This window comes from Maylandia zebra, linkage group LG7 (assembly GCF_041146795.1).
Source record: "Maylandia zebra isolate NMK-2024a linkage group LG7, Mzebra_GT3a, whole genome shotgun sequence".
Lineage (NCBI taxonomy): Eukaryota > Metazoa > Chordata > Actinopteri > Cichliformes > Cichlidae > Maylandia > Maylandia zebra.
The window spans coordinates 9,020,729-9,041,961 of NC_135173.1; the positions used below are offsets into that span (position 1 = coordinate 9,020,729).

Sequence of the window (21,233 nt, forward strand, 5' to 3'; positions counted from 1 at the left end):
GGCCAGTGCAGGTGACACAGAGGGAAATGTAAAACTGCTGGCTAAGGATAAACATAATTTCTGTAAAATAATAATTCACATTGGCAGCAATGATACCCAGAGGTCACTAAAATTAATTGAATCGGTGTGTAACTTTGCCAAAAACAATGTCATACTCTGTAGTTTTCTCTGGTCCCCTCCCCAAAACTGACCAGGGGTGACATGTTTAGGCCCATATTCTCCTTAAATTGCTGTCTGAGTGGTGTCCAATAAAATGATGTGGGCTTTATAGATAATTGGGAAACTTTCTGGAGGAAACCTGGTCTTGTTAAGAGACACAGCATCCATCCCACTTTAGATGACGCAGCAGTCATTTCTTAAAATCATGACCAGAGATAAAGGCCCAGGAACTGGACTAATGTCCTCCAGCATGTCCACGTTGCCGCAACAGCAGCGGGCGAGCACCCCCAGATATCCAGACTACCCGGAAGCAGAGTTGTAGACTTACACGCCAGACATGTTTATGTAAATGGAGAGTCCTCCTCAAACATTAAGTCTCATTATGCAGTTCCATAGGGTTCTGTGCTAGGACCAATTCTGCTTGCTTCCCTTAGACAGTATCATTAGAAGGTATAGCATACATTTTCACTGCTAAGTAGATGACACCCAACTGTATCTATGCAGTGGCTGCGCAGGACATGCAGGAGCGACAACCTCCAGCTCGTGCTAAGCAGGTCCTGATGGTGCGCAGACCTGTGGCTGAGATGTGACTAGCTGGGGCTGCAGAGGTCTCACAGCAGGCTCAGAGAATGGATGTCCTTCAGGGGAAACGGGACCCACTGGCTTGGTCTCAGAAGCTGGTGTGGAGGTCGCAGGTGGCTGAATTGGCTCTCCCAAGCCCCTAGCCCCCCTGTATTTATTTGGTATCGGATTGATACCAAAATGAGCAGTGACTGTTTACCTCCTGTTCTTCTCCAAAATCGACCACAATGCAGCCCCAGGCATCGTGTGAACAGTTCTTTGATTGCTTTGCTAATCCAACCAGAGGTAGACCTTTGTCCAAACACCTGCTGTCTCACTGGATTATAGAAGCTTACTCACTGGCATATAGCACCAAGGATCTTCAGCCAAGACACATAGGGTGTAATATACCATGCTATACGTGTTGTACCTTGTTTCTTTTCTTCAGGGAACCTAAGTTACAGACATATAACTGACATAATAGCTGGCTGTTTCTGATAACGATTGAAGCAAAATTCTCTGGTATTTCATAATCTGCTCCAATCTATATTAATGTAAATTGTGGAGGAAAATGGTTTTTTTGTATATTTAATTGGGGGTGCGGAAACTGTCTCTGCTTGCCTTTCTGTAAAACCACTGGTTTATGCATCATCGCTCCCACTGCAATTTATGGACACATAAAAAAAAAAATCTATGTAATCATTTGTACACAGTATAGTATTTTGGACGATTTATACACTATTTTTCCCCTTTTTTCCCAATGTTTATCTCTAATTCACTTTCTTTTCCTGTCCCATGTGCTGATGTAACAAGTGAATTTCCCTGATGTGGGAGTAATAATCAAATCAAATCAAATCACTTTTATTGTCACATCACATGTGCAGGTACATTGGTACAGCACATGTGAGTGAAATTCTTGTGTGCGAGCTTCACAAGCAACAGAGTTGTGCAAATACAATAATGTAAACAAGCAAAATACAAGAATGGCTACATCTAAAACTAATAAATATATGTACAATATATAATAGTATATGCATTTCTATTATACATATTATACATAGAGCTAATAAAGTCTTAGGTCTATGTTTACAGCCAGAATGGGTCCAATAAATAACAAGAGTATTGATCAATTGATCCAAGTATGTTATATTTTATTTTATTTGTTAATTGTTTTCTGAACTAATGTAAAGACAAAGGAAAGGATGTGGTGGATGTAGCGCAGGAGGTAGAGCAGGTCACTCACTAATCAGAAGGTTGGTCCCTGGCTATCCCAGTCTGCATGCCAGGTATCCTTGTGCAAGATACTAACCCCACATTTATCTCTGATGCACCCATATGAGTGTGAATGCCTAGATAGAAAGATAGAAAGCACTTAAAGCATAGAAGAAAGTGCTTGTGTGAATGGGTAAATGTGGCATGTTGTTTAAAGCACTTTGAATGCAATAATAATAATTATTGTAATAATAAATATGAAGTATTATTAATAAGAGGAACTATCGGGGTAATGGCTAAATCTCATTATCTCATTAAATTAGGTAACTAAACATACTTTAAAACCAACTTTGAGAAAAGTTTGAGATTTTGATATTGTTAGGATCCTCGAGTATTGTCTCAAAAACTTGTTCCTTTTGTTTTTCTGTGTCACTCTGACAGGCATGCACGGCTGCTTTGAGACTTTTGATCTCTTTTGGGGGCTCTATCAGACACTTTATTAATAAGCTTTTCTTTATGCTCATTTTCTATTAAGATTTCTTTTCCGAACCCCCTCCCTTAAACTTGGAATTTTAACTAATTAACTGTCCCAGGATTTGTCAGGATAAATGAGTGCTTTTAATTATTATTTTTATTATTATTTTATTATTATATGGTTATTGGGATAACCAATCAGCCATTTTGACGGGAGGTCGGTGAAGCTACAGCGGTGATTCTGGTTGTGAACCGGTAGGAGGAGACTGTGCTCTGTCTTCCGTGTTTCCCTACTATGTCCTAATTGCACTTCGCTCTAGTACCTTTGTGCACGTTTCGATGCCGTCCCTCTGCTTTTAAATCTTCATTAGCGATAAACAAGCGGGTTTTAGAATATTTTTGCTCGTTTTGTGCCCCCCTCTCGCAGCGTCTTCACTAACAAACACTATCTGGTAGGAGTCGACTGCTTCATCCATGCATTGGAGTCCCGGGCCCCAGCGTACCGGCTCCGGCTCCAGCCATGTCGGCCAGGAATGCAACGGCTACCGGCGGTGACAGAGCGGTAGGCGAACCGGCAGGTAATTCAAACATGTTAAAGCTATTATCACTTTGAATAATAGGGGTGAAATTCAAATGTCTCCGCGGCACTGACATTTAGGAGAAATAGAAAAGAGAAGCGATGTTTTTCCGGCAGTTCTTTTGTTGCTCGTTGACTGTAACTTTGCGCTATTCCAAAAACTAGGTCAGTAGATCAGTAGACCAAGCTCGCCCTCTAACGCTATGCCATTTATGTAAGACAACACGACGCTGTTAAGCGATACCACTCTGCGAATTGCGCTAAATATCCGCCTTGCGTGTTTATCAGTTAAGGATAAGGGTTTTTATATGTAAATTGTGTGTTTTAATGCCTGTTAATGCTAACTCGAAAGATTAAACCACGTAAATGTTAGCTTAGCAGCGGCACCGAGGCGAGGCCGGGGCTACACACTCGGCTAAGATGAGTCTGTTAGAGGAGGTGCTGTCATAGCCAAGGACAGATCGTTCTTGCCGATATTTCTGACGCTTATGTTCTGTTTTCTGATGAAAGTGGTGTTTAATCAGCGTCAGTGCTTGCTGCTATTTTGGCCCAACTAAGGTCGGTGCCTCTATCCGTTGACTCAGCTCGGCCATTTGTCTTACATTAGCTTGGATGAAGCAGACATTTCTGTAAGTTCATTTTAATGCTCCGCGGTCTCTTTACACAGTGTAAAATATACTCGGAACCCTTTAGTTAGTTGATTTTAGTACAAACTAAAGACCAGTGCCCATAAAAATAAACATAACTGTATATAGTGTAATTTGGTGAGTCAAAGCCAACATTTGTAAAGAATATCATTCGTAAATGGTAGTTTATAAATTCCGATAATAAGAACTGAAGTCATGTATGTATGTACATATATGTACGTACATACGTGTGTGTGTGTGTGTGTGTGTGTATATATATATATATATACATACATATATATATATATATATATATATATATATATATATATATATATATATATACATACATACGTGTATATATATGTATATACATGTATGTAAGTACATACATGTATACATATGTATGTACATACATACATGTATGTATATATGTATGTACATGTATGTATATATGTATGTACATACATGCATGTGTGTATAAATATGTATGTACATACATACATGTGTGTATAAATATGTATGTACATACATACATGTGTGTATATATGTATGTGCAACATGTCATGTGAGCGTAATCTAGGTCAAATAGCATGATCACCTTCAGCTATTGCTTATTGTTATATTCCCTCAAATATGCTTCATTGGGATAAAAATATTGCATTAAAGAATACACTTAAACACACAATCTTTAATGTTATGGTAAAGTAAGGAATAGTATATAGGAAATGAGTAGTTAGTAAAGCAGCTGGAACCATAAAAGAAAAGGGTGCTCGAGATGATTTAAGAATTGGACACCTTTTTACTATAAATAACACTCTTTCAAATTCATTTTCCATTAAGTGAGGGTCTCATATTCAAAGATTCATACTCTGAAACTAAAGCTATTGATTATATAGTGGTAGAAAGTGTGTGTGTGTAATAAAAGAGATAATAGCCTCCTCTGCTCTGCTGTATTGAAAGCTCCCAGTAACTGAGTACTGCTTGCCACATAACTACTGCCATTTTGAATCCATGACATGCGCAATATAAACAGTTAACTGTCCAGTAAAGGCATAATATCAAATTGAAAACTGCCCATGGGGCCCTTATCCAGCAAGAGTGAGTGAGCTCAAACTGAACTTGTTGCTACTGGCCTAGGTTAAATTTTTGTTCACACTGCTCAATTTGCAATTTGAGACAACTTTTAGGATGTAAACTGTACTGGTGTTCAGGTTGTAGTAATAATAATGGATTGGATTTATATAGCGCTTTTCAAGACACCCAAAGCGCTTTACAATACCACTATTCATTCACTCTCACATTCATACACTGGTGGAGGCAGCTACAGTTGTAGCCACAGCTGCCCTGGGTCAGACCGACAGAAGCGAGGCTGCCATATCGCGCCATCGGCCCCTCTGGCCAACACCAGTAGGCAAGTAGGGTAAAGTGTCTTGCCCAAGGACACAACGACCAGGACAGAGAGCCCAGGGATCGAACCGGCAACCTTCCGGTCGCCACGGTCGCCCATAACCAATATTATTTTGTAGTAATACATATACAAAATAATATTGAGCCAATGTGTTTTTTGTTTTTGTTTTTTTACTGTAAATACTTTGCAAAAGGTGGCCTGAAACGCAGCAGTTACATTTATTTACATGTGCCTTTTGCAAATATTTGACACTCATTATCATACTATAATGATTGTAGCTTTGTGTGTGTGTGTGTGTGTGTGTGTGTGTGTGTGTGTGTGTGTGTGTGTGTTACCTATCATCTTCTTCTGGACAAGTGGACCAATGTTGATAAAGCTTTATATCAACATTGCCTAGGTCACTGTGAGTGCCATAATCTATAGTGCGTATACAAATCCCACAATTGTATATATTTTTACATTTAACAGTTCAGTTGAGCACTGAATGGAATGGGATGTCATAGAACCTTAATAATCTGCATTTATTAAGGCTGTTGTGTTTTAAACATGATTTAATGCTTTGTACCTTGCTATATTTAATCTGAACAAGGTGTGTGTCGTCCCCCCCCCAGAAAAAAAAAAGTCAGTGATCATTGCCGACCTCTCTTGGTTTTTATTGCCACTATAAGCACGTTTTAAAGCTCAGTTTTTAAAACCTTACGATGTAACTACTGCCCAGACCATGCAGCAGTATATTAATGACTAACCTTGTATTGTGGATGGATTACACAGGTCTGCAAAAATGATCTCCATTTCCCCCCATCATGTACAGTTTTTTGTTTGTTTGCTGTTGTTCTTTTTTTTTTGGGGGGGGGGGGGGGGGGGGGGGGGGGGGGGGGTTGAAAACGTGTTTTTTTTTTTTTTTTTTTTTTTTTTTCAGTTTAAAAAGGGAAATTGTATGGTTAATTCAACTAAAAATGTGAGTTTTGCAAGAAAACCTGACAAGATGCAGTTTTTAAAATATTTTTCTTGGTTTCAGTGAGTAAAAATCTATAAGACACAATCAAAAAAATCGTATGCAGTTTTTTGGTTGCAGACTTGTGTTATCTCAGTTGTTCTCCTGACTGAAGCTTTGTCCGTTTACAGTATCCTGCCATGCAATTGTAATTCTGTTTGGCAGTCTAATTAGAAGAACACCTTCAAAGTAATCTTATAAATGTAAATGGACTAGTTCTTATATAGCACTTTTTACTCAGCTTGAGCACTCAAAGCACTTTACACAACAGGACTCATTCACCAATTCACAATCTTTCATACAAGCACTTTATTTCTATGGTTTTTCTTTATAAGTGAAACATTTCTACACACTCTGGTGAATGCACTGGAGAGCCACTTGCAGTTCAGTATCTTGCCCAAGGATACTTTGTTATGCAGGGATCTAGCTACTAGCCTTCCAATTAGTAGACCTGGTCTACCGCCTCAACTATAGCCAGTCTAACATTCAACATGAAACATTAGGACTTATAAAGTGCTGTGAAAAAGTGTGTGCCTACTTCCTGATTTCTTAGGCTGATTGCATTTTTAATATTCAACATAGTAGAAAAGTCAAAAAACAGAACAGAACCTTGAACAGAACCTGTCTAACAAAGTGAAGTAGGCTAAAAGATCTCAAAAGCAACAAATCATGCCGGAATCTAAAGAAATGTCTGAGATGCAAAGTTACTGACATCAAGCAGTTTTGCAAGACTTTGGGAGTCCAACAACAGTTTATTCATTTTGTAATTTGGAACACTGGTGAACCGTTCCAGAAGTGGCTGGCCTACGAAAATTACTCCCAAGAGCAAATCGACAACTCATCCAGAGTAGCACCTAAAGAACTGCATAACTCACTCATCTCAGTTAAGGTCAGCGTTCACAATTCAACAATAAAAAAGGGGCTGGGCGAGACTGTGAACAGAAACAAACCTGCCAGTCCGCCTCTTAATCGCTCAAACAAGCAAAGTGAAGGTTTTGGAGTAGTCGTGTCATGCTTTGGCATGTCTTTAAACAGTGTGGAGGATTTTCCTAGCATGAACAATCTGGCTGAATTAAAACGGTTCTGCAAGAAAGAATGGCCCAAAATTCCTGATTGTCAAATGTCTCATTGTCAGTCATCACAGTCGTTTGAATGCAGTTATTGCTGCCAAAGGTGGCACAACCAGTTTTTTGGTTTAGGGAGCAATTTACACAGGGCGAGGTAAGTTTGGATAACTCTTTTTCCATTTTAATAAGTAAAATCATCATTTAAAAACTGCATTTTGACTCTGGGTATTTTTATGTAGCATTAAATTAGTTTGTGGCATATATGCAAAAACAAAAATTAAGAATAGGGAAAATACTTTTATCACAGCATTGCATATAAGCAAGTGTAAATAAGAACGTTTACTAGTCTACATTTAGCATCTTAATAAAAGAAGGCATGAAGGAATATGAGTAGCAATTTATTTTTTATTAAGTGCAATATAGCGCTGACCTGAGAACAGTAAAATAAATTGGCTGAAGAAAACATGCTCATACCATTTACTTTCTTAACCATGTGTTTCTTCAGAATTAAAATCAGGTCTGGACTCACCAATCTTGGTGAAGCTTTTAACAATGCCATTACGTCTGCTCCTGTCTTTTGGGACAACCCATCAAACCAACATGTAAAAGAAAATGTTAAATTCCATACAATATTTTATATTAAAAATAATCAAATATTGGAGATCATCTTCTGCATCAAGAATTGTCCACCATGTTGGATGTGATCGAGTTAGTGGTTGGTAGGGAAGTGTGTATTCACCGACTAGTTGACAGTGGTCCCTGGAGGCTTCTGACAACCACTCTCTAGGTCTGTTTGACTGGTGCTTTTATTTAATCCTATAAGGTCGCCAGGGTCTGTATTAGAGATGGACCGATCCGATATTACGTATCGGTATCGGTCCGATACTGACGTAAATTACTGGATCAGATATCGGATAGAAATAAAAAATGTAATCCGATCCATTAAATATCAAAAAAGCACCTCACAAAACTTGCAACATGCTGTAACTCGGCTCATAACCGTAGCACCTCGGAGCAGTGTGCTCACGTGATAGAGCGGCTGTGTGTATTTGTAGCCTCGCTACCAAACCAGCATTTCATCTCCGAGGAAGTGATCCCAGAGAGAAGTAAATCAAGAGTGTAAGTTCATCTCTGAATGTTTGTAAAGCCTTCCAGCGTTAAGCTTAACAACCGATATATGGAGTGACTGCCTCTTCTCTCTCCTGTTGCTACTTCAATCGTGAAACTGATCAGTGGTCAGCTGATCGGCTTTTCTGTCGCGAGTCCGTCTCTCTTCTTTGTTTTTGGCCCACTTTGCACCAGAAAGAGGAAACCAGCGGCTGAACAACAGCAGCACATTTAAGCTTGATAAGCTGTTGTTAGAATTTATTTAATATTACTTTCTAGAGCTATACTACTTTTTCCTTTGGGAAGGTACCATCTGTGCAGTCTGCAATTCTGTTGAAAAAAGATGTTGAATCTATTTAATTATTCTTGAAAAATAATTTATTTCTGCATTTTTTTTTTCACACTGCATCAAATTAAAGTTGATTACGTCGATTAAGCATCATGAGGTGGGGGGTGCTTCCCTATTGTTTTTTTGCTGGGAGTTTGCAACCCTATTAGTTGGGTTGCTTAATATTTCTAAGTACTCTTTAAAATACCAGAATGGGAAGGCTTGAGTAGGTTTAAGTTTATTAGATTGATCAGTATTGCTGAACTATGAAATATTTTGGGTGCAGTGTATTTTTTACATACAGGTATAACAGAATAGTTTCAGTGGGTTTTTTTTTTGGTTTTTTAACTTGAGTATGAACTTATACAAAATGCAGCAAGATATTAAAAAAACAGCTTTACTGTTTAACAAACACACTATATCGGATTCATATCGGTATCGGCAGATATCCAAATTTATGATATCGGTATCGGACATAAAAAAGTGGTATCGTGCCATCTCTAGTCTGTAAAAATGATACAAACAGGGACACATCTCAAGTTGTTACTCGGGTATGATTCACAGTTTCTGTGCTGTTATTGGGAGTAGCTCAAAATGCCACAGTTTACTAACTAAACTTTATCTGCTGGGCAAATAAAGCAAAATCCAATAATCCTATATTGAAATAAATATCACCTTATTGTTTTATAAGTTTCTTCTCTATGGAACATGTATATCTATGCTTTCCTTTGCACAGTCATCATGCAGTTAACTGCGTGCCTTATAAATGTTTGACCAGAAGTTGGGCCTTATCATTTAAGCTATTGAGCTGGTAATGACTGAAGAATGCAAACTTACTGGGCAGACCCGGGGTGTATGTGTGAGCAGGGTGGAACAGAGTATCCTATGACCTATTTTGATCAGACTGTTTGCCTTTATGTTCCACTCTTGCACATCTGTTCCCATTTCTCTGTTTTTGTTGTTGTTCTATAAATGAAAACACTCACCATTTAATGTTCAGTGGCAGCTGTTGCAACATTGTTGAAAGTATAACTTAAAGTTAATGAGAAACAAGTCATTTCTCATGTTGTTGCCATTGTGTGAGCACAGGGTGTAGGGTGAGTTGGGTGCAGCAGATGCTCATTCAGGTGTTGAGTGAATGAGCAAATTAATGGGCACGTGACCTTAAGAGAGGGATTGTGGGAGTTGACAGGGGGATGCTTGTATGGCCTGATGTCCATTCAAGTACTCGCCTTCTCTGTAATCCAACAGAATCTGATGAGGAGAGCGGGATTAAAAGTTAAGCTTCAGTCAATCTGTTAACAACTCTTTGGGTCACAGACAGTGTGAAACTGTTAAAACTAGGTGCCATGGATATCAGCCACATTTTGGCTATTTCTTGCCATTGTATCAATTTCTCACACGCGTACAAACTTGAGTGCCTCGGAGGCCATGTGTACATCAGTCATGGCAGCTCATGTTATACCACAATAGATTATACAGAGTAGAGATGTAGAGCTATTAGTTAGTGGTGTCTGAACAGCTCTACTAAAGCAGTTTGTGCATTATAAGTCTCTGTTAGCACACGTTGGCCTCAGTTCAAATACATCCCTGTGGGAGCTATGATCAGGCATTAACAGCATGCTGTTTTCTCTCTGAAGGCTGGTTAATGGCCAAGTCTTTGAGCCGTAGGAACATAATGAGCTGGATTCATTAACATCTGAAGGTTCACCGGCAAATATTATTGGAAACCCACTTCACCTTTAGGGAGATGACCTTACCAATAGGATCCAGTAATATAAAAACTGTGAGGCTTTTTTTTTTTTTTTTTAAAAAGCTTCATTTTTGTTATTTTGGGCTAATGTTCAAGGTGCTTGTGTTAATTTCCAGCTCCGTATTTGTATTCCTGCACTTCACTAGAATAGCTTTGCATGATTCACAGTTCAAAATTATTCTCAGACATTTGATGCAGTGACCACCTGAAGCTAGTTTTTTTAGCTCCATTATTCTACTTTAAAGACAACCTTCTGCTGATTCTCTGCCTCTTGTAAATGTAACTTTTGAACAGCAGGTGGGTGGGTCTGGCTCTTTTTTTTTTTTTTGAATATCTGCTTTTACTGGCATCATTTAAAGCCATCAGTAGCAGGGAAAATGGCTGCAATTGAGTGTTTTGCATAGTCTAAAACACAAGCTTTTGGCTTAATAAAAGTGGCTCTAAAAATAAATCCTCTCAAATAAAAATGCAACTTCTTATGTTCGAGATAACAAAGATTACCACAAGTCAAGTTAGAGCAGCTACACTTGAACAACCCTTTTTCTGTGGTGTTGTCCATTGTTGTGGGGGCACCTGGCTAAGTGCATCCTTCAGTTACGACATGACATAGAATTGTTATTTGCATTGTATTCAATAGTAATGTATCATTCATTCACACATTCTTTTAAACTGCCTTTATATTTTGCCCCTGGTTGTCCACTAACCCACTTCCATAGCACTGGGCCTACCTGACAGTTTGAGAACCAGTTATTACGTCCCTATTAAATCACACAATGTATCTGTATGTGTAACTTCTGTATCAAGTATTTAAAATTGTTTTTAAAGCCAGAAGGTAGTATTGATTGATTGATCATACTTTATTCATCCCGAGGGAAATTGAGTTAAGGCTGCCAGCCGTGCCAGCGCCATTGCATATGCATATATTTGGCATCTTTATTATATATTAGCTCAGCATAAACAGGTGGAGCAATCTGTTGCAGTAGTGCATGGTCTCTTATATTGTATTGGAAAATTATATCAATTCCTCATGTTTTATGACCAGGTACACTTCTGTTGCATTTCAGATGATGTGCTGGTTGAGGAAGAACAAAGTACTTCTGTGTCTCTGCCCAGCCTGATGACCCCACCCTCAGCTGCTGGTATGTCCCTGAGCGTGGAGTTAACCCGAAAGCGCAAGGGCAGCGTGGACAACCAGTACGTATGGGACTGCTTGCTTCAGGAAAATCTAAATCTTAAGACCCACACTAATATTTGTTGTTAATACAGGCACCGCTGTTTTTCTTTCTAGGGATTCAAAATGTGTTTCAGTCCCTGATGTAGATATGGAAGATGACCAAAACAGGTACAGTTTAACTGATAAATGACACAATGTGATGCAGAGGAATGCTACATGAAGCTTTAGACCTACTTTTTAGAGATGGTAGTATTTAAACCTCAGTTTCAAGCCTAGAAAATTAGCATTCCCCAACTAGTTGTGAGCATTTGTTGGCAGTCGCTATGAAATTGTGTTGATGAGCCCTGGTCAGTGACCTCTGGTAACCACAGGTCGCTTTGGGAAAAGTGTGTATTCCCCAGCTGGATGGCAAGTGGTTGGCTGTCGCTAGAAGAAATTGGTCTCAAAGAGGTATACCATTCTGTACCAAGGACCTCCTTGTGATTGCTTTGATCGCTTGCAAATTGCTGCAGTCACCAGGACTTTGCATGGAAGACGCTGACTTGTCTGCAAACACTTGCTGACTACTCATTACTCAATACGGTACTGAAAGTGTGAAAATCCAAACTGGAAATGGAGATAGTTTGCCTTCAAAGTTTCAGTACAGATGGGTGGTTGGGTAGTGAGCATTTGCAGTTGACTGTTTTCACTCTTCACTGACCAACAGACTCAAGCAGCCACTCGCCACCTGGTTAGGAAATACTCTGCAGCAATCTGCTAGTGATCAGAGGTTGCCTGGGGGTCACTGGCTGGTTTCTAAGCCTGTGTAACTGAGGCCTTAGTATGTTACTTGCTGGTGTATTGCTTTTCATGGAATTTGTTGAGAAGAAATTTTCTGAAGTCCTAAAGGATTTTCTTCAGGTGCTAACACCTCTTTATACCTTTTTTGTATGCTTTTAATCAGCATTAAACCATTTCAGATTTGTTTTACTTGCAGGTCAGATGGAGAGGACCAACATGTCAAAGTTAAATGCTTCAGGTAGAGTATGACTTAACTGATAAAACTTTACCAGAAATGTTACAAGATCATGGGAATCTTAAAAGGCCAGCAAGTTTTGCAATATACTGCAAGTCTGTAAAGGCAAAGCAGAAAAGTTGTTTCTATTTTTGTGGCATTATTTCTGAATTCATGTGTCTGCAGGGAGCCACATAGCCAAATTGAGAAGAGGAGACGGGACAAAATGAACAATCTGATTGACAAGCTCTCAGCCATGATCCCCACCTGTAACCCCATGTCTCGTAAGCTGGACAAACTCACTGTGCTTCGAATGGCAGTACAGCACCTCAAGTCTCTCAAAGGTACCAACTCAATGTTTTTTTTGTTTTTTTTTAATTTGTTCAATTAATCTACTCTGACTCTGTTGTTACTGGTGGTAACTGCCAGTTATTTAGATTATTGGCATTGTGCTGGAGTGTTACTTATATCCCTGAGCTGTGAAAGGCTGATGGGGGATTGTCAACACAATAACTGAAGAAGGATGTTGTCAAGGATTTTCAAATTCATACCATAGGTGCATCGACTAGGAAGCTGAGCAGAACTGGCAGTCGTCGGTATTCTTTTTAATTATCATTATTTTTTATTTGTGTAACTTTGTGTAATATCTGTATATTTTCAGGTTCAGCAAGTTCTTTTTCTGAAGCCAACTATAAACCGTCATTCCTTCCTGATGAGGAGCTCAAACACCTTGTTCTCAAGGTAAATGCAGAAGTGACAAATCTAACGGTTTCTCTGGTATGAAGTGTAACCTGCAAGTCCCTTTGGAGATGTTTTAACCTTTCCTTAAAAAGCAGAACAACACTCTGTAGAGTCCACATATGCTGCAGATTATTATTTTGTTATTTTTTCAAATAACAATGCCAAGCTTCTCATCTTTTTTTTTTTTTTTTTTTTTTATTCATGTAATTTTATTATAAAGAAAAGTCTGAACATGGCTCAAAGTTTCTGTCTTTGCAGACACACAACAGTGTAACAAAGTAGTTAAAATGTTGCCAATAAACTACATTACTACTGTAAAAAAAAATATTTTTTTAAATAACAAACTCTTGCTATTTTTTTCTAGAACATTTCATCACTTTGGCTCCCCTTTTCTCCCCTTTGTTTCCTTATCGTGCAGGCTGCAGATGGGTTCCTGTTTGTAGTGGGCTGTGATCGTGGGAAAATAGTTTTTGTCTCAGAGTCTGTCACGAAGATATTAAATTATAGCCGGGTAAAACTTTTACATTTGTTACTGTTTCTGCAGTGTCTTTTGTTATGAAAACCTGGGACACACCAGATGGCTTTTGTTATCTTGTAACTAATGTAAATAGATTTGAATCCACAACCATCAGGTGACTCTGTAGTGAGATGTTTGAGTGCACAGCATTTGTTATGTATTGTAGTACTCAATAGAAATGGAAATGTCATCTAAATCTATCGTTATGTTGGTCCTAATAGTTAGTGCACAATAGTCTGTTGCAGGACAAGTGATTACTGGAAAGATGCCATACACTCACCAGCCACTTCATTGGGTACACCATGCTAGTACCTCAGATGGATCTCTTTGTGCATTTACAACTGACTTAATTCTATATGGCACTGATTCAACAAGGTGCTGGAAACATTCCTCAGAGGTTTTGATCCATATTGATACAACATAATCACACAGTTTTTGCAGCTTTACTGGCTGCATATCCATGATGCCAATCCCCTGTTGGACCACATCCCAGTGGTGCTCTTATTGGATTGAGATCTGGTGATTGTTGAGGCCACTGAGTGAAATTATTGTCATGATTTGAGATTTGTGACACAGTGTTCTCATGTATCCAAGAAAATGTCCCTCACACCATTACAGCACCAGTTGCAGCCTCAGCTGTTGACACAAGGCAGGATGGATCCATGTTTTCACGTTGTTTATGCCAGTTTCTAATCCTACCATCCAAATGTTGCAGGAGAAATAGACTCCTCAGGGCACTGAATATTTTCTCTCTTTCGGACCATAGCTTTGTAAACCATAGAAATGGCAGTTTCTGGTGAGCCCATCTGGCACCAACAACCTTCCAACATTCAGTTTCTTAAATCACCCTTTCTTCCATTGTGATGCTCAGTTTGAACTTCAGCATGCTTTCTTGACCACCTAAATGCATCAAGTTGCTGCTGATTGATTAGCTGATGAGTTTTTAATGACCAATTGAACAGCTGTACTTAACAAAGTGGCTTTTGAGTGTATTCGTGTGCTTGTTGATAGACTATAAAATAATGATCAAAATAACACTATAGTCCTAAGCTGTCATTTAAGCCATCTGTGCTCCACACAGTGTCTGGTGTGCTCCAAGGGTCACAGTTAACCATCAGTGTTTTGGGTTTTTTGGGGGGGGGTTTCATCATAAGGAGTAATTGCCTTAGGTCTTTTTTTTTATATACGCCATAGGAGCCTTGCTTAGGTCAGTTTGATGAGCTGTTTGTTTTCCTCTAGGCGGAGCTGATTGGGCAGAGCCTGTTTGATTACATACACCCAAAGGACATGGGGAAAGTGAAGGAGCAGCTGTCCGCTTCTGAATTATATCCTCGTGAACGGCTAATAGATGCTAAAAGTAAAGCAAATATTCTTGTCTCTGTTTTTGTGTGTAAGAGATTACGGTTAACGTTTCTCTCGTGTCTTTAGCCGGTCTGCAGGTTCAGGCTGACCTTCCAATCGGTGCAGCACGGTTGTGTTCGGGTGCTCGTCGTTCATTCTTCTGTCGCATGAAGTATAACAAAATTTCTATCAAAGTGGAAGAGAAGGAATCCCAGGGAAATGTCTCCAAAAAGAAAGGTGGAGATGTTACACAGCAGGTTTTATTAGGTCTAAATTCAAAAAAAGCTTTTTAATGAGTATGTTAATTGTGTTCTGCTTTTGATTTGTATCTGCATCTGCTTTTAGAGTCGCAGAAGTACTGCACAGTCCACTGTACAGGCTACATGCGCAGCTGGCCGACCAGTCAGCTGGGAGCAGAAGGGGAGGGTGAAGTGGACAAGCAGGAAAGCTCCCACTTCAGCTGTCTAGTGGCGGTGGGACGCGTCCACAACCACTCATCTCCCCAGGTTAATGGAGAAGTCCGAGTTAAACCCACAGAGTTCATCACGCGCTATGCCATGGATGGCAAGTTCACCTTTGTTGATCAAAGGTAAAACTGGGGTTTATTGTCAAAGTGTGGCAGTTGTGGTGATTTTTACTTTTAAAATAACTATTGATTTTCAATCTGACCTAATGTTTAAAAGTCCCAGAGAGTCCAGCGCACATTATTAATGTACAACTGGTTAGCATTTGTTATAAAGCTAATTGGTTAGCTTATTGGTTTTTTCTTTCCTCATTTGTAGTTCATGTCATAAATAATAGTGTTCATCAACAACTAGCTTGTGTATCTATAGCAACATAAGAAAAGTGGTAGGTAAAACATTCAGTTAACAGATTAAAAATGTTTCTGTTCTTGCTCTGTCTGAAATGTTTATGTTGTATGAATTTTTCCATTTTAAAGGAAATCTTAGTTGATGTAATAGGATATTTGGATCTCTCTTAATTATATTTCAATTTTCTTTGACAGAGCGACGACCATTCTAGGTTATCTTCCCCAAGAATTGCTCGGGACATCGTGCTACGAATACTTCCATCAAGATGACTTACCCCATTTAGCAGACAGACATCGAAAAGGTGCAGTTTTTATTTATGTATGGGGGTTTTTTTCCTCTATTTTGGATATGTTTAAAGCCATTTCCATGTTTAACAAATGGCTTCATTCTTAGGTTTAATATAGGTCAGATAGATACCTAATTAACACAGAACTGCCAGGAATGTGGGTGTTTGTTTGTTTGTTTTATTTTTAACTCCATCCTGCAGAAACTGCAGTAAAATTTTAAGTTTTTTAAATTTACAAATGATTTTAAATCAAAATTATTACAATTAATTAACAAACAAATACTAAGTAGTATATCTCCATTCATCCATTCTCTTCCACTTATCCAATTCATGGTTATGGGGGGAGGGGTGGGGGGTCAAACACATTATATTAAATTAATTACTGTAAAAGTAAAACTGACAGTTTAGCACACCATCCACACTGCTCCACCTCAGGCTGCAGCGCTTCATCTCCTCAAGCATGAAACCCATTTGACATGGCAGCTCTGCTCTGAATTTCTACTCTAGTTTTTACTCTGTTGTCCATGTGTTCACTCCGACCTGTTGTACCCCAGTATTACATTCCATTGATGCAGAACACGTCAATCCTTTATGCAACTATATATAAATCCATTTTACAAAATGCCATGAAATTAGCTGATGGTTTTAGTATAAGTCAGGCTTGACCAACTTTAGGCCTCGAGGGCCGGTGCCCTGCAGGTTCTAGATCTCACCCTGGGTCTACACACCTGAATCAGATGATTTGTTCCTTACCAGGCCTCTGGAGAAGTTCAAGACATGTTGAAGAGGTAATTTAGCCATTTTAAATGAGCTGTGATGGATCAAGGACACATCTAAAACCTGCAGGACACTGGCCCATGAGGCCTGATTTTGGACACCACTGGTTTAAGTTATCTGATTTTAAAAGCAAGGGGATCAATATGTCCCTGTTGGCGGTTCTAGTGTTAAATGTCTGTAATTTGTGATCACTGATGTACTTTTAGGTTACAGCGTTATCTAAAGATTCTGTTTTCTAGTGTTTCTCTGACTTGTCCTCTTGCTGTTTTTCTTCCACAGTGCTGCGGAGTAAAGAAAAAATAGAGACAAACTGCTACAAATTCAAAACAAAATACGGCTCTTTTGTCACTCTGCAAAGTCAGTGGTTTAGTTTTGTAAATCCGTGGACCAAAGAACTAGAATATATTGTGTCAACTAACACAGTCATCTCGTGAGTATATGGTTCAGTGGATTTGTACATTTGCTTATGTATCTGTGAGTGCGTCTGTATATATGTGTGTTAGTTTGAACTTTTCTCTTTGCTCATCCTATGACCAGATATGATCCCAGTCGAGCAGGTCGGTCAGGAAATAAATCTGAACAGTCGAGCAATCCCAAGGCTTCTGAAGGTCTTTATAAAATTATTCTATCAACACATTATTTGGTTGTAGGGGGCCTTCCCCCCCCCCCCCCTTTCACTTATTTAACTCTTCTGCTCTGTCTTATTTTTTCCCTGTCAGACTGTAAAAAGTCCCCTCCTATTATACCGGGCATTTCCAGCACACCTGGGACTATGATATATGCTGGAAGCATAGGAACCCAGATTGCCAATGAGCTGCTGGATTTCAACAGGTATGTACTGGATATAATTACTTTAAAAACACACAAGTCCAGCATCGGCATCTATGCTCTGGTTACTTGGTGTTGTTGTAGATGAAGGATACTGCTGTTTTAAGTTGTTCTGTGTGGGTTTCCTTTAGGACGAACTCATCACCTTCCAGTGGTAACGTCAGTCCCTTCAGTCTGCCACAGGACAAGTCCCCACAAATTCACAATCAAATCAGCAACAGCGTGAGTCATGCCGGCTGTTTATCCAATCAATCCAATCAACTTCATGCATCCTTAATGCATGAAGGAGCATTTCCACAGGTCCTTCTTCCCTGCAGCTGTCAGACTGTACAATCAAAACTGCTCCCAACAAACATAGAGGTTTACATCAGCGCTGTAACTTGCACTATTTTATCAACCGATTCACACTACAACCTGGGTTTGCCTCTTATCTGTATTTAATTTTATTTAATTTAATAACGGTACAGTACTCTGTTTTTGGTAACCATTGTCCTTGATGTAAATATGTAAAAACTGTGTATGTTTCAGTTCTGTGTCTTGTGTACTGTTTGTTTGTATATGTGTCTTTCTTGCTGCCGTTACACCCAGATTTCCCCTTGTGGGACAATTAAAGGATTATTCTATTCTATTCTGGCTCACATAAAACATTTTTAGAAGCTGAACTATGTCTAAGATGTGATGTGAGGGTTATAGTGTGCTCCCTTTTGGTCTTCAGGTCCCAAATGGAGAAACATCAGACATGGAAATACCAGGAAAGTCCAGCTCGGAGAGTGAGCCTCAAGGTGCTGCATTCTCAGGAGGAGAGACTCTTATGGGTACTTCCACTCATCGTGTCTATAAACTTTGTTATAATAAACTGAGTCACTTGCTGTATTTATTTCTTCCCTATTGCAACCTGGTAACTTTTCCTTTTTGTTTTCACTCCACCTTACCCCAGGAGAAAATTCCCAGTTGGATTTGGAGAGCGTGGTTGGACCAGGCCTGAATAGCCTCAGCAGTGATGAAGCAGCTATGGCAGTGATCTGGAGCCTTTTGGAGACGGACACAAACTTGGGAGAAGCTGTGGACTTTGAAGAGATGCACTGGTCCTTATAGAATCTGCATTACAGTGTGAAACGGCACGCTGGAAAACACCCGGATCCTCATTTTGATGATGGCAGAAACTGCTTGAAGCTTACTCAAAGGAGCAGCATTCTGTTTTTGTTTTTTGTTTTGTTTTGTTTTGTTTTGTTAAAATTTAATATATTAGTTACTCTTCTCCACATAAGCTGTCTAGTTTTTGGGTGGCTGCTCAAACAGGAGCAGAATCGGCGACATTAAGGGACACCTGCTTTCCCTCTTCAGAAAGAGGATGTGCCTCTTAAACGTTGCAGCTGCCCACCCACTCACCTTGAAACCCTGTTCCTCTCCTCCCTGCTTTCTTAAATCTGCCGTCAGCCTCAGAAAGGTTGAAGAAGCCGTGAACGCACAGAAGAGTGATATGATGTACATCATGATGGCTCTGGATCCTTGCTTCTATTTCTCTCCACCTACATTTAAACAAAGGTTGGGAGTGGTGACGCAAAAAACAATTGCACTGAATTGATTTCTTTTTTCTTTTGTTTTTAAAGTTGTAATTTCATTAGGTACTGTATGCTTGACTAAAATGCAAGAGGACACCCTAAAAAACTGGCCAAGCTTTGCAACCCTTCCCTCAGGATCCAAAACCGTGGGTTTAAAGCTTACCGCGGCAGACCACACTTCCATAACCTCTACTCTCTTTGAGAGTCACCTAAAGACGTGGCGCTCTGAGATTTTCTCTTGTCAGTATCTGAACATTTTTCTCACAAACGGTGTAGTAACCTCTTCTCTTGTATGCTAACATATGTCGCTGTTTATATGTGGGGTCGATATGATATCAAACACCATGTCTTCAGGCCACATGTGTCTTAAAGGGATAGGTTGCATAAAAAGCCTCAGAATTTACTAGTTCCACCTTCAAAAAATTTTAGTTGATGAGCTGCCAGTTTTGATGGCTGGTCATTTATGAGCACTACAGTACAACTTCATGCAAATCAGAAGGGCACTTTAGAAGTGCTGATATTAAGGGTTGGTAGTGATGGCTGAAGAGCGAACCCATTTCACATCTTCTCAGTACGTGTTTGAGACTGATGCGAGTCAGGGAGTTATCAACTTTTAAGATTTTACACACTTCCCTGCATACTGTACAAGTAGTATCAGTACTTGTTCACCTCTGAATCTTTGTTCTTATTGTTGTCTCTATAGTCGTGCAGGTAAGCCATACCTTCTATCGTTTCTTCTTTTTATGCACTGACAGTCTGAGAACATGTTTATGTGCTTGTTATGTGGCACACAGGGTTGAAATGGATATGTTTGTTAAGGGATTGTGCTATGCAGAAGTGTCATTCCAAACTTTTTTTCCCCCCTCCCCTTTATTTCCTCTTGTGTAATAGCCACGTGCATGACTCCTGAGTGTAGAACATTTGCAGAGCTGTGGTGTGACATTTGTGAGAACTTGAATGGTCCACGGAGCAGTATGGATCCCATTGCCATTTACCTCATGTAGAGTTTAGGATTGGCCATGCTTTCAGTTGCACATTCTAGCTTTTTACTAAAGTAATGAAACCTCTGATAGCCATGATTTGATGATCTATTTGTTAGTGATCCACTGCTGAGCGTGGCCATGAGTGGCTCTTAGTTATGGAGTTACCAAAGTGTTGTCGTATGCTAAATTAAAGGGTGTCGGCTTGAGATCCTGGTGAGACCAGATAATGTAAAAATTTACTTTATAGGTCCATTAAAGTAAAGTTATTGCATTTGGCTGTTTTTTTGTTTTTGTTTTTTTTGTTCTTTGTTTTTATAAGAAATTTAACAACTTGAGTATATACATCCCCTGTTATAAGTTACTTAAAAATAAATCCTCTATGTCTAAACGTTTAGTGATTACACATTCTTTTAACTGAAATCTTTAACTTTAAGGAGATTTTTTTTAAATTAAAACATGAACTACTGAAATCCAGCAAAATCATTTGGTTTGTGGCACATGGATTTTTATACCGTGCGTGTGTGTGTGTGTGTGTGTGTGCGTGCGTGCGTGCGTGCGTGCGTGTGAGATATACCAGTTGTCCACATATACCAGTGTTGTCCACTGAGCTTTCGGGGTCAAAAAGGCTGCACGTCTATGTGTTATCTTCACATAATCGTTATAATGAAACGGTGCAGTCTTAAAAAAAAAAAAGTTCCTGTTTGCTTCTTGGGAATACTTTTTTCCCCCTCATTTCTTGAAGGCCACGTCAAGATTTTTCAACAAGAACTCGTATTTCGAGGCTGGAAAAGCTTGTTGTGGATCATGCAGAAAATTGTCTGTTATATCTAATGCTTGAATTTTTAAGGAGCCGGTTGATGGAGCAGCTGAACTCTCAAGAGGACTCCTCCTTACTTGTGTCCGGTCTGAAGTGCCTTTGGACACAAAATGAACCTCTACTGCTTTTTGG

At 39.3% G+C, this 21,233-nt stretch overlaps 1 protein-coding gene across 2 annotated transcripts; it reads left to right on the plus strand.

Moving 5' to 3' along the window:
• The first annotated feature begins 2,682 nt into the window (after positions 1-2,682).
• Positions 2,683-20,754, plus strand: bmal2 (basic helix-loop-helix ARNT like 2). Of its 2 annotated transcripts, XM_004563466.3 has the most exons (17): positions 2,683-2,984; positions 11,334-11,463; positions 11,558-11,611; positions 12,420-12,461; positions 12,624-12,781; positions 13,099-13,178; positions 13,597-13,689; positions 14,935-15,052; positions 15,124-15,273; positions 15,382-15,625; positions 16,043-16,149; positions 17,191-17,341; positions 17,449-17,519; positions 17,631-17,742; positions 17,871-17,961; positions 18,455-18,554; positions 18,677-20,754. In XM_004563466.3, exons 1-17 carry the CDS (start codon positions 2,927-2,929, stop codon positions 18,832-18,834), a joined length of 1,917 nt encoding a protein of 638 aa, XP_004563523.3. In that variant the 5' UTR covers positions 2,683-2,926; the 3' UTR covers positions 18,835-20,754. The 2 variants fall into 2 exon arrangements, with proteins under 2 accessions (XP_004563523.3, XP_004563524.3); XM_004563467.3 differs by lacking the exon at positions 13,597-13,689.
• Positions 20,755-21,233: the final 479 nt, after the last annotated feature.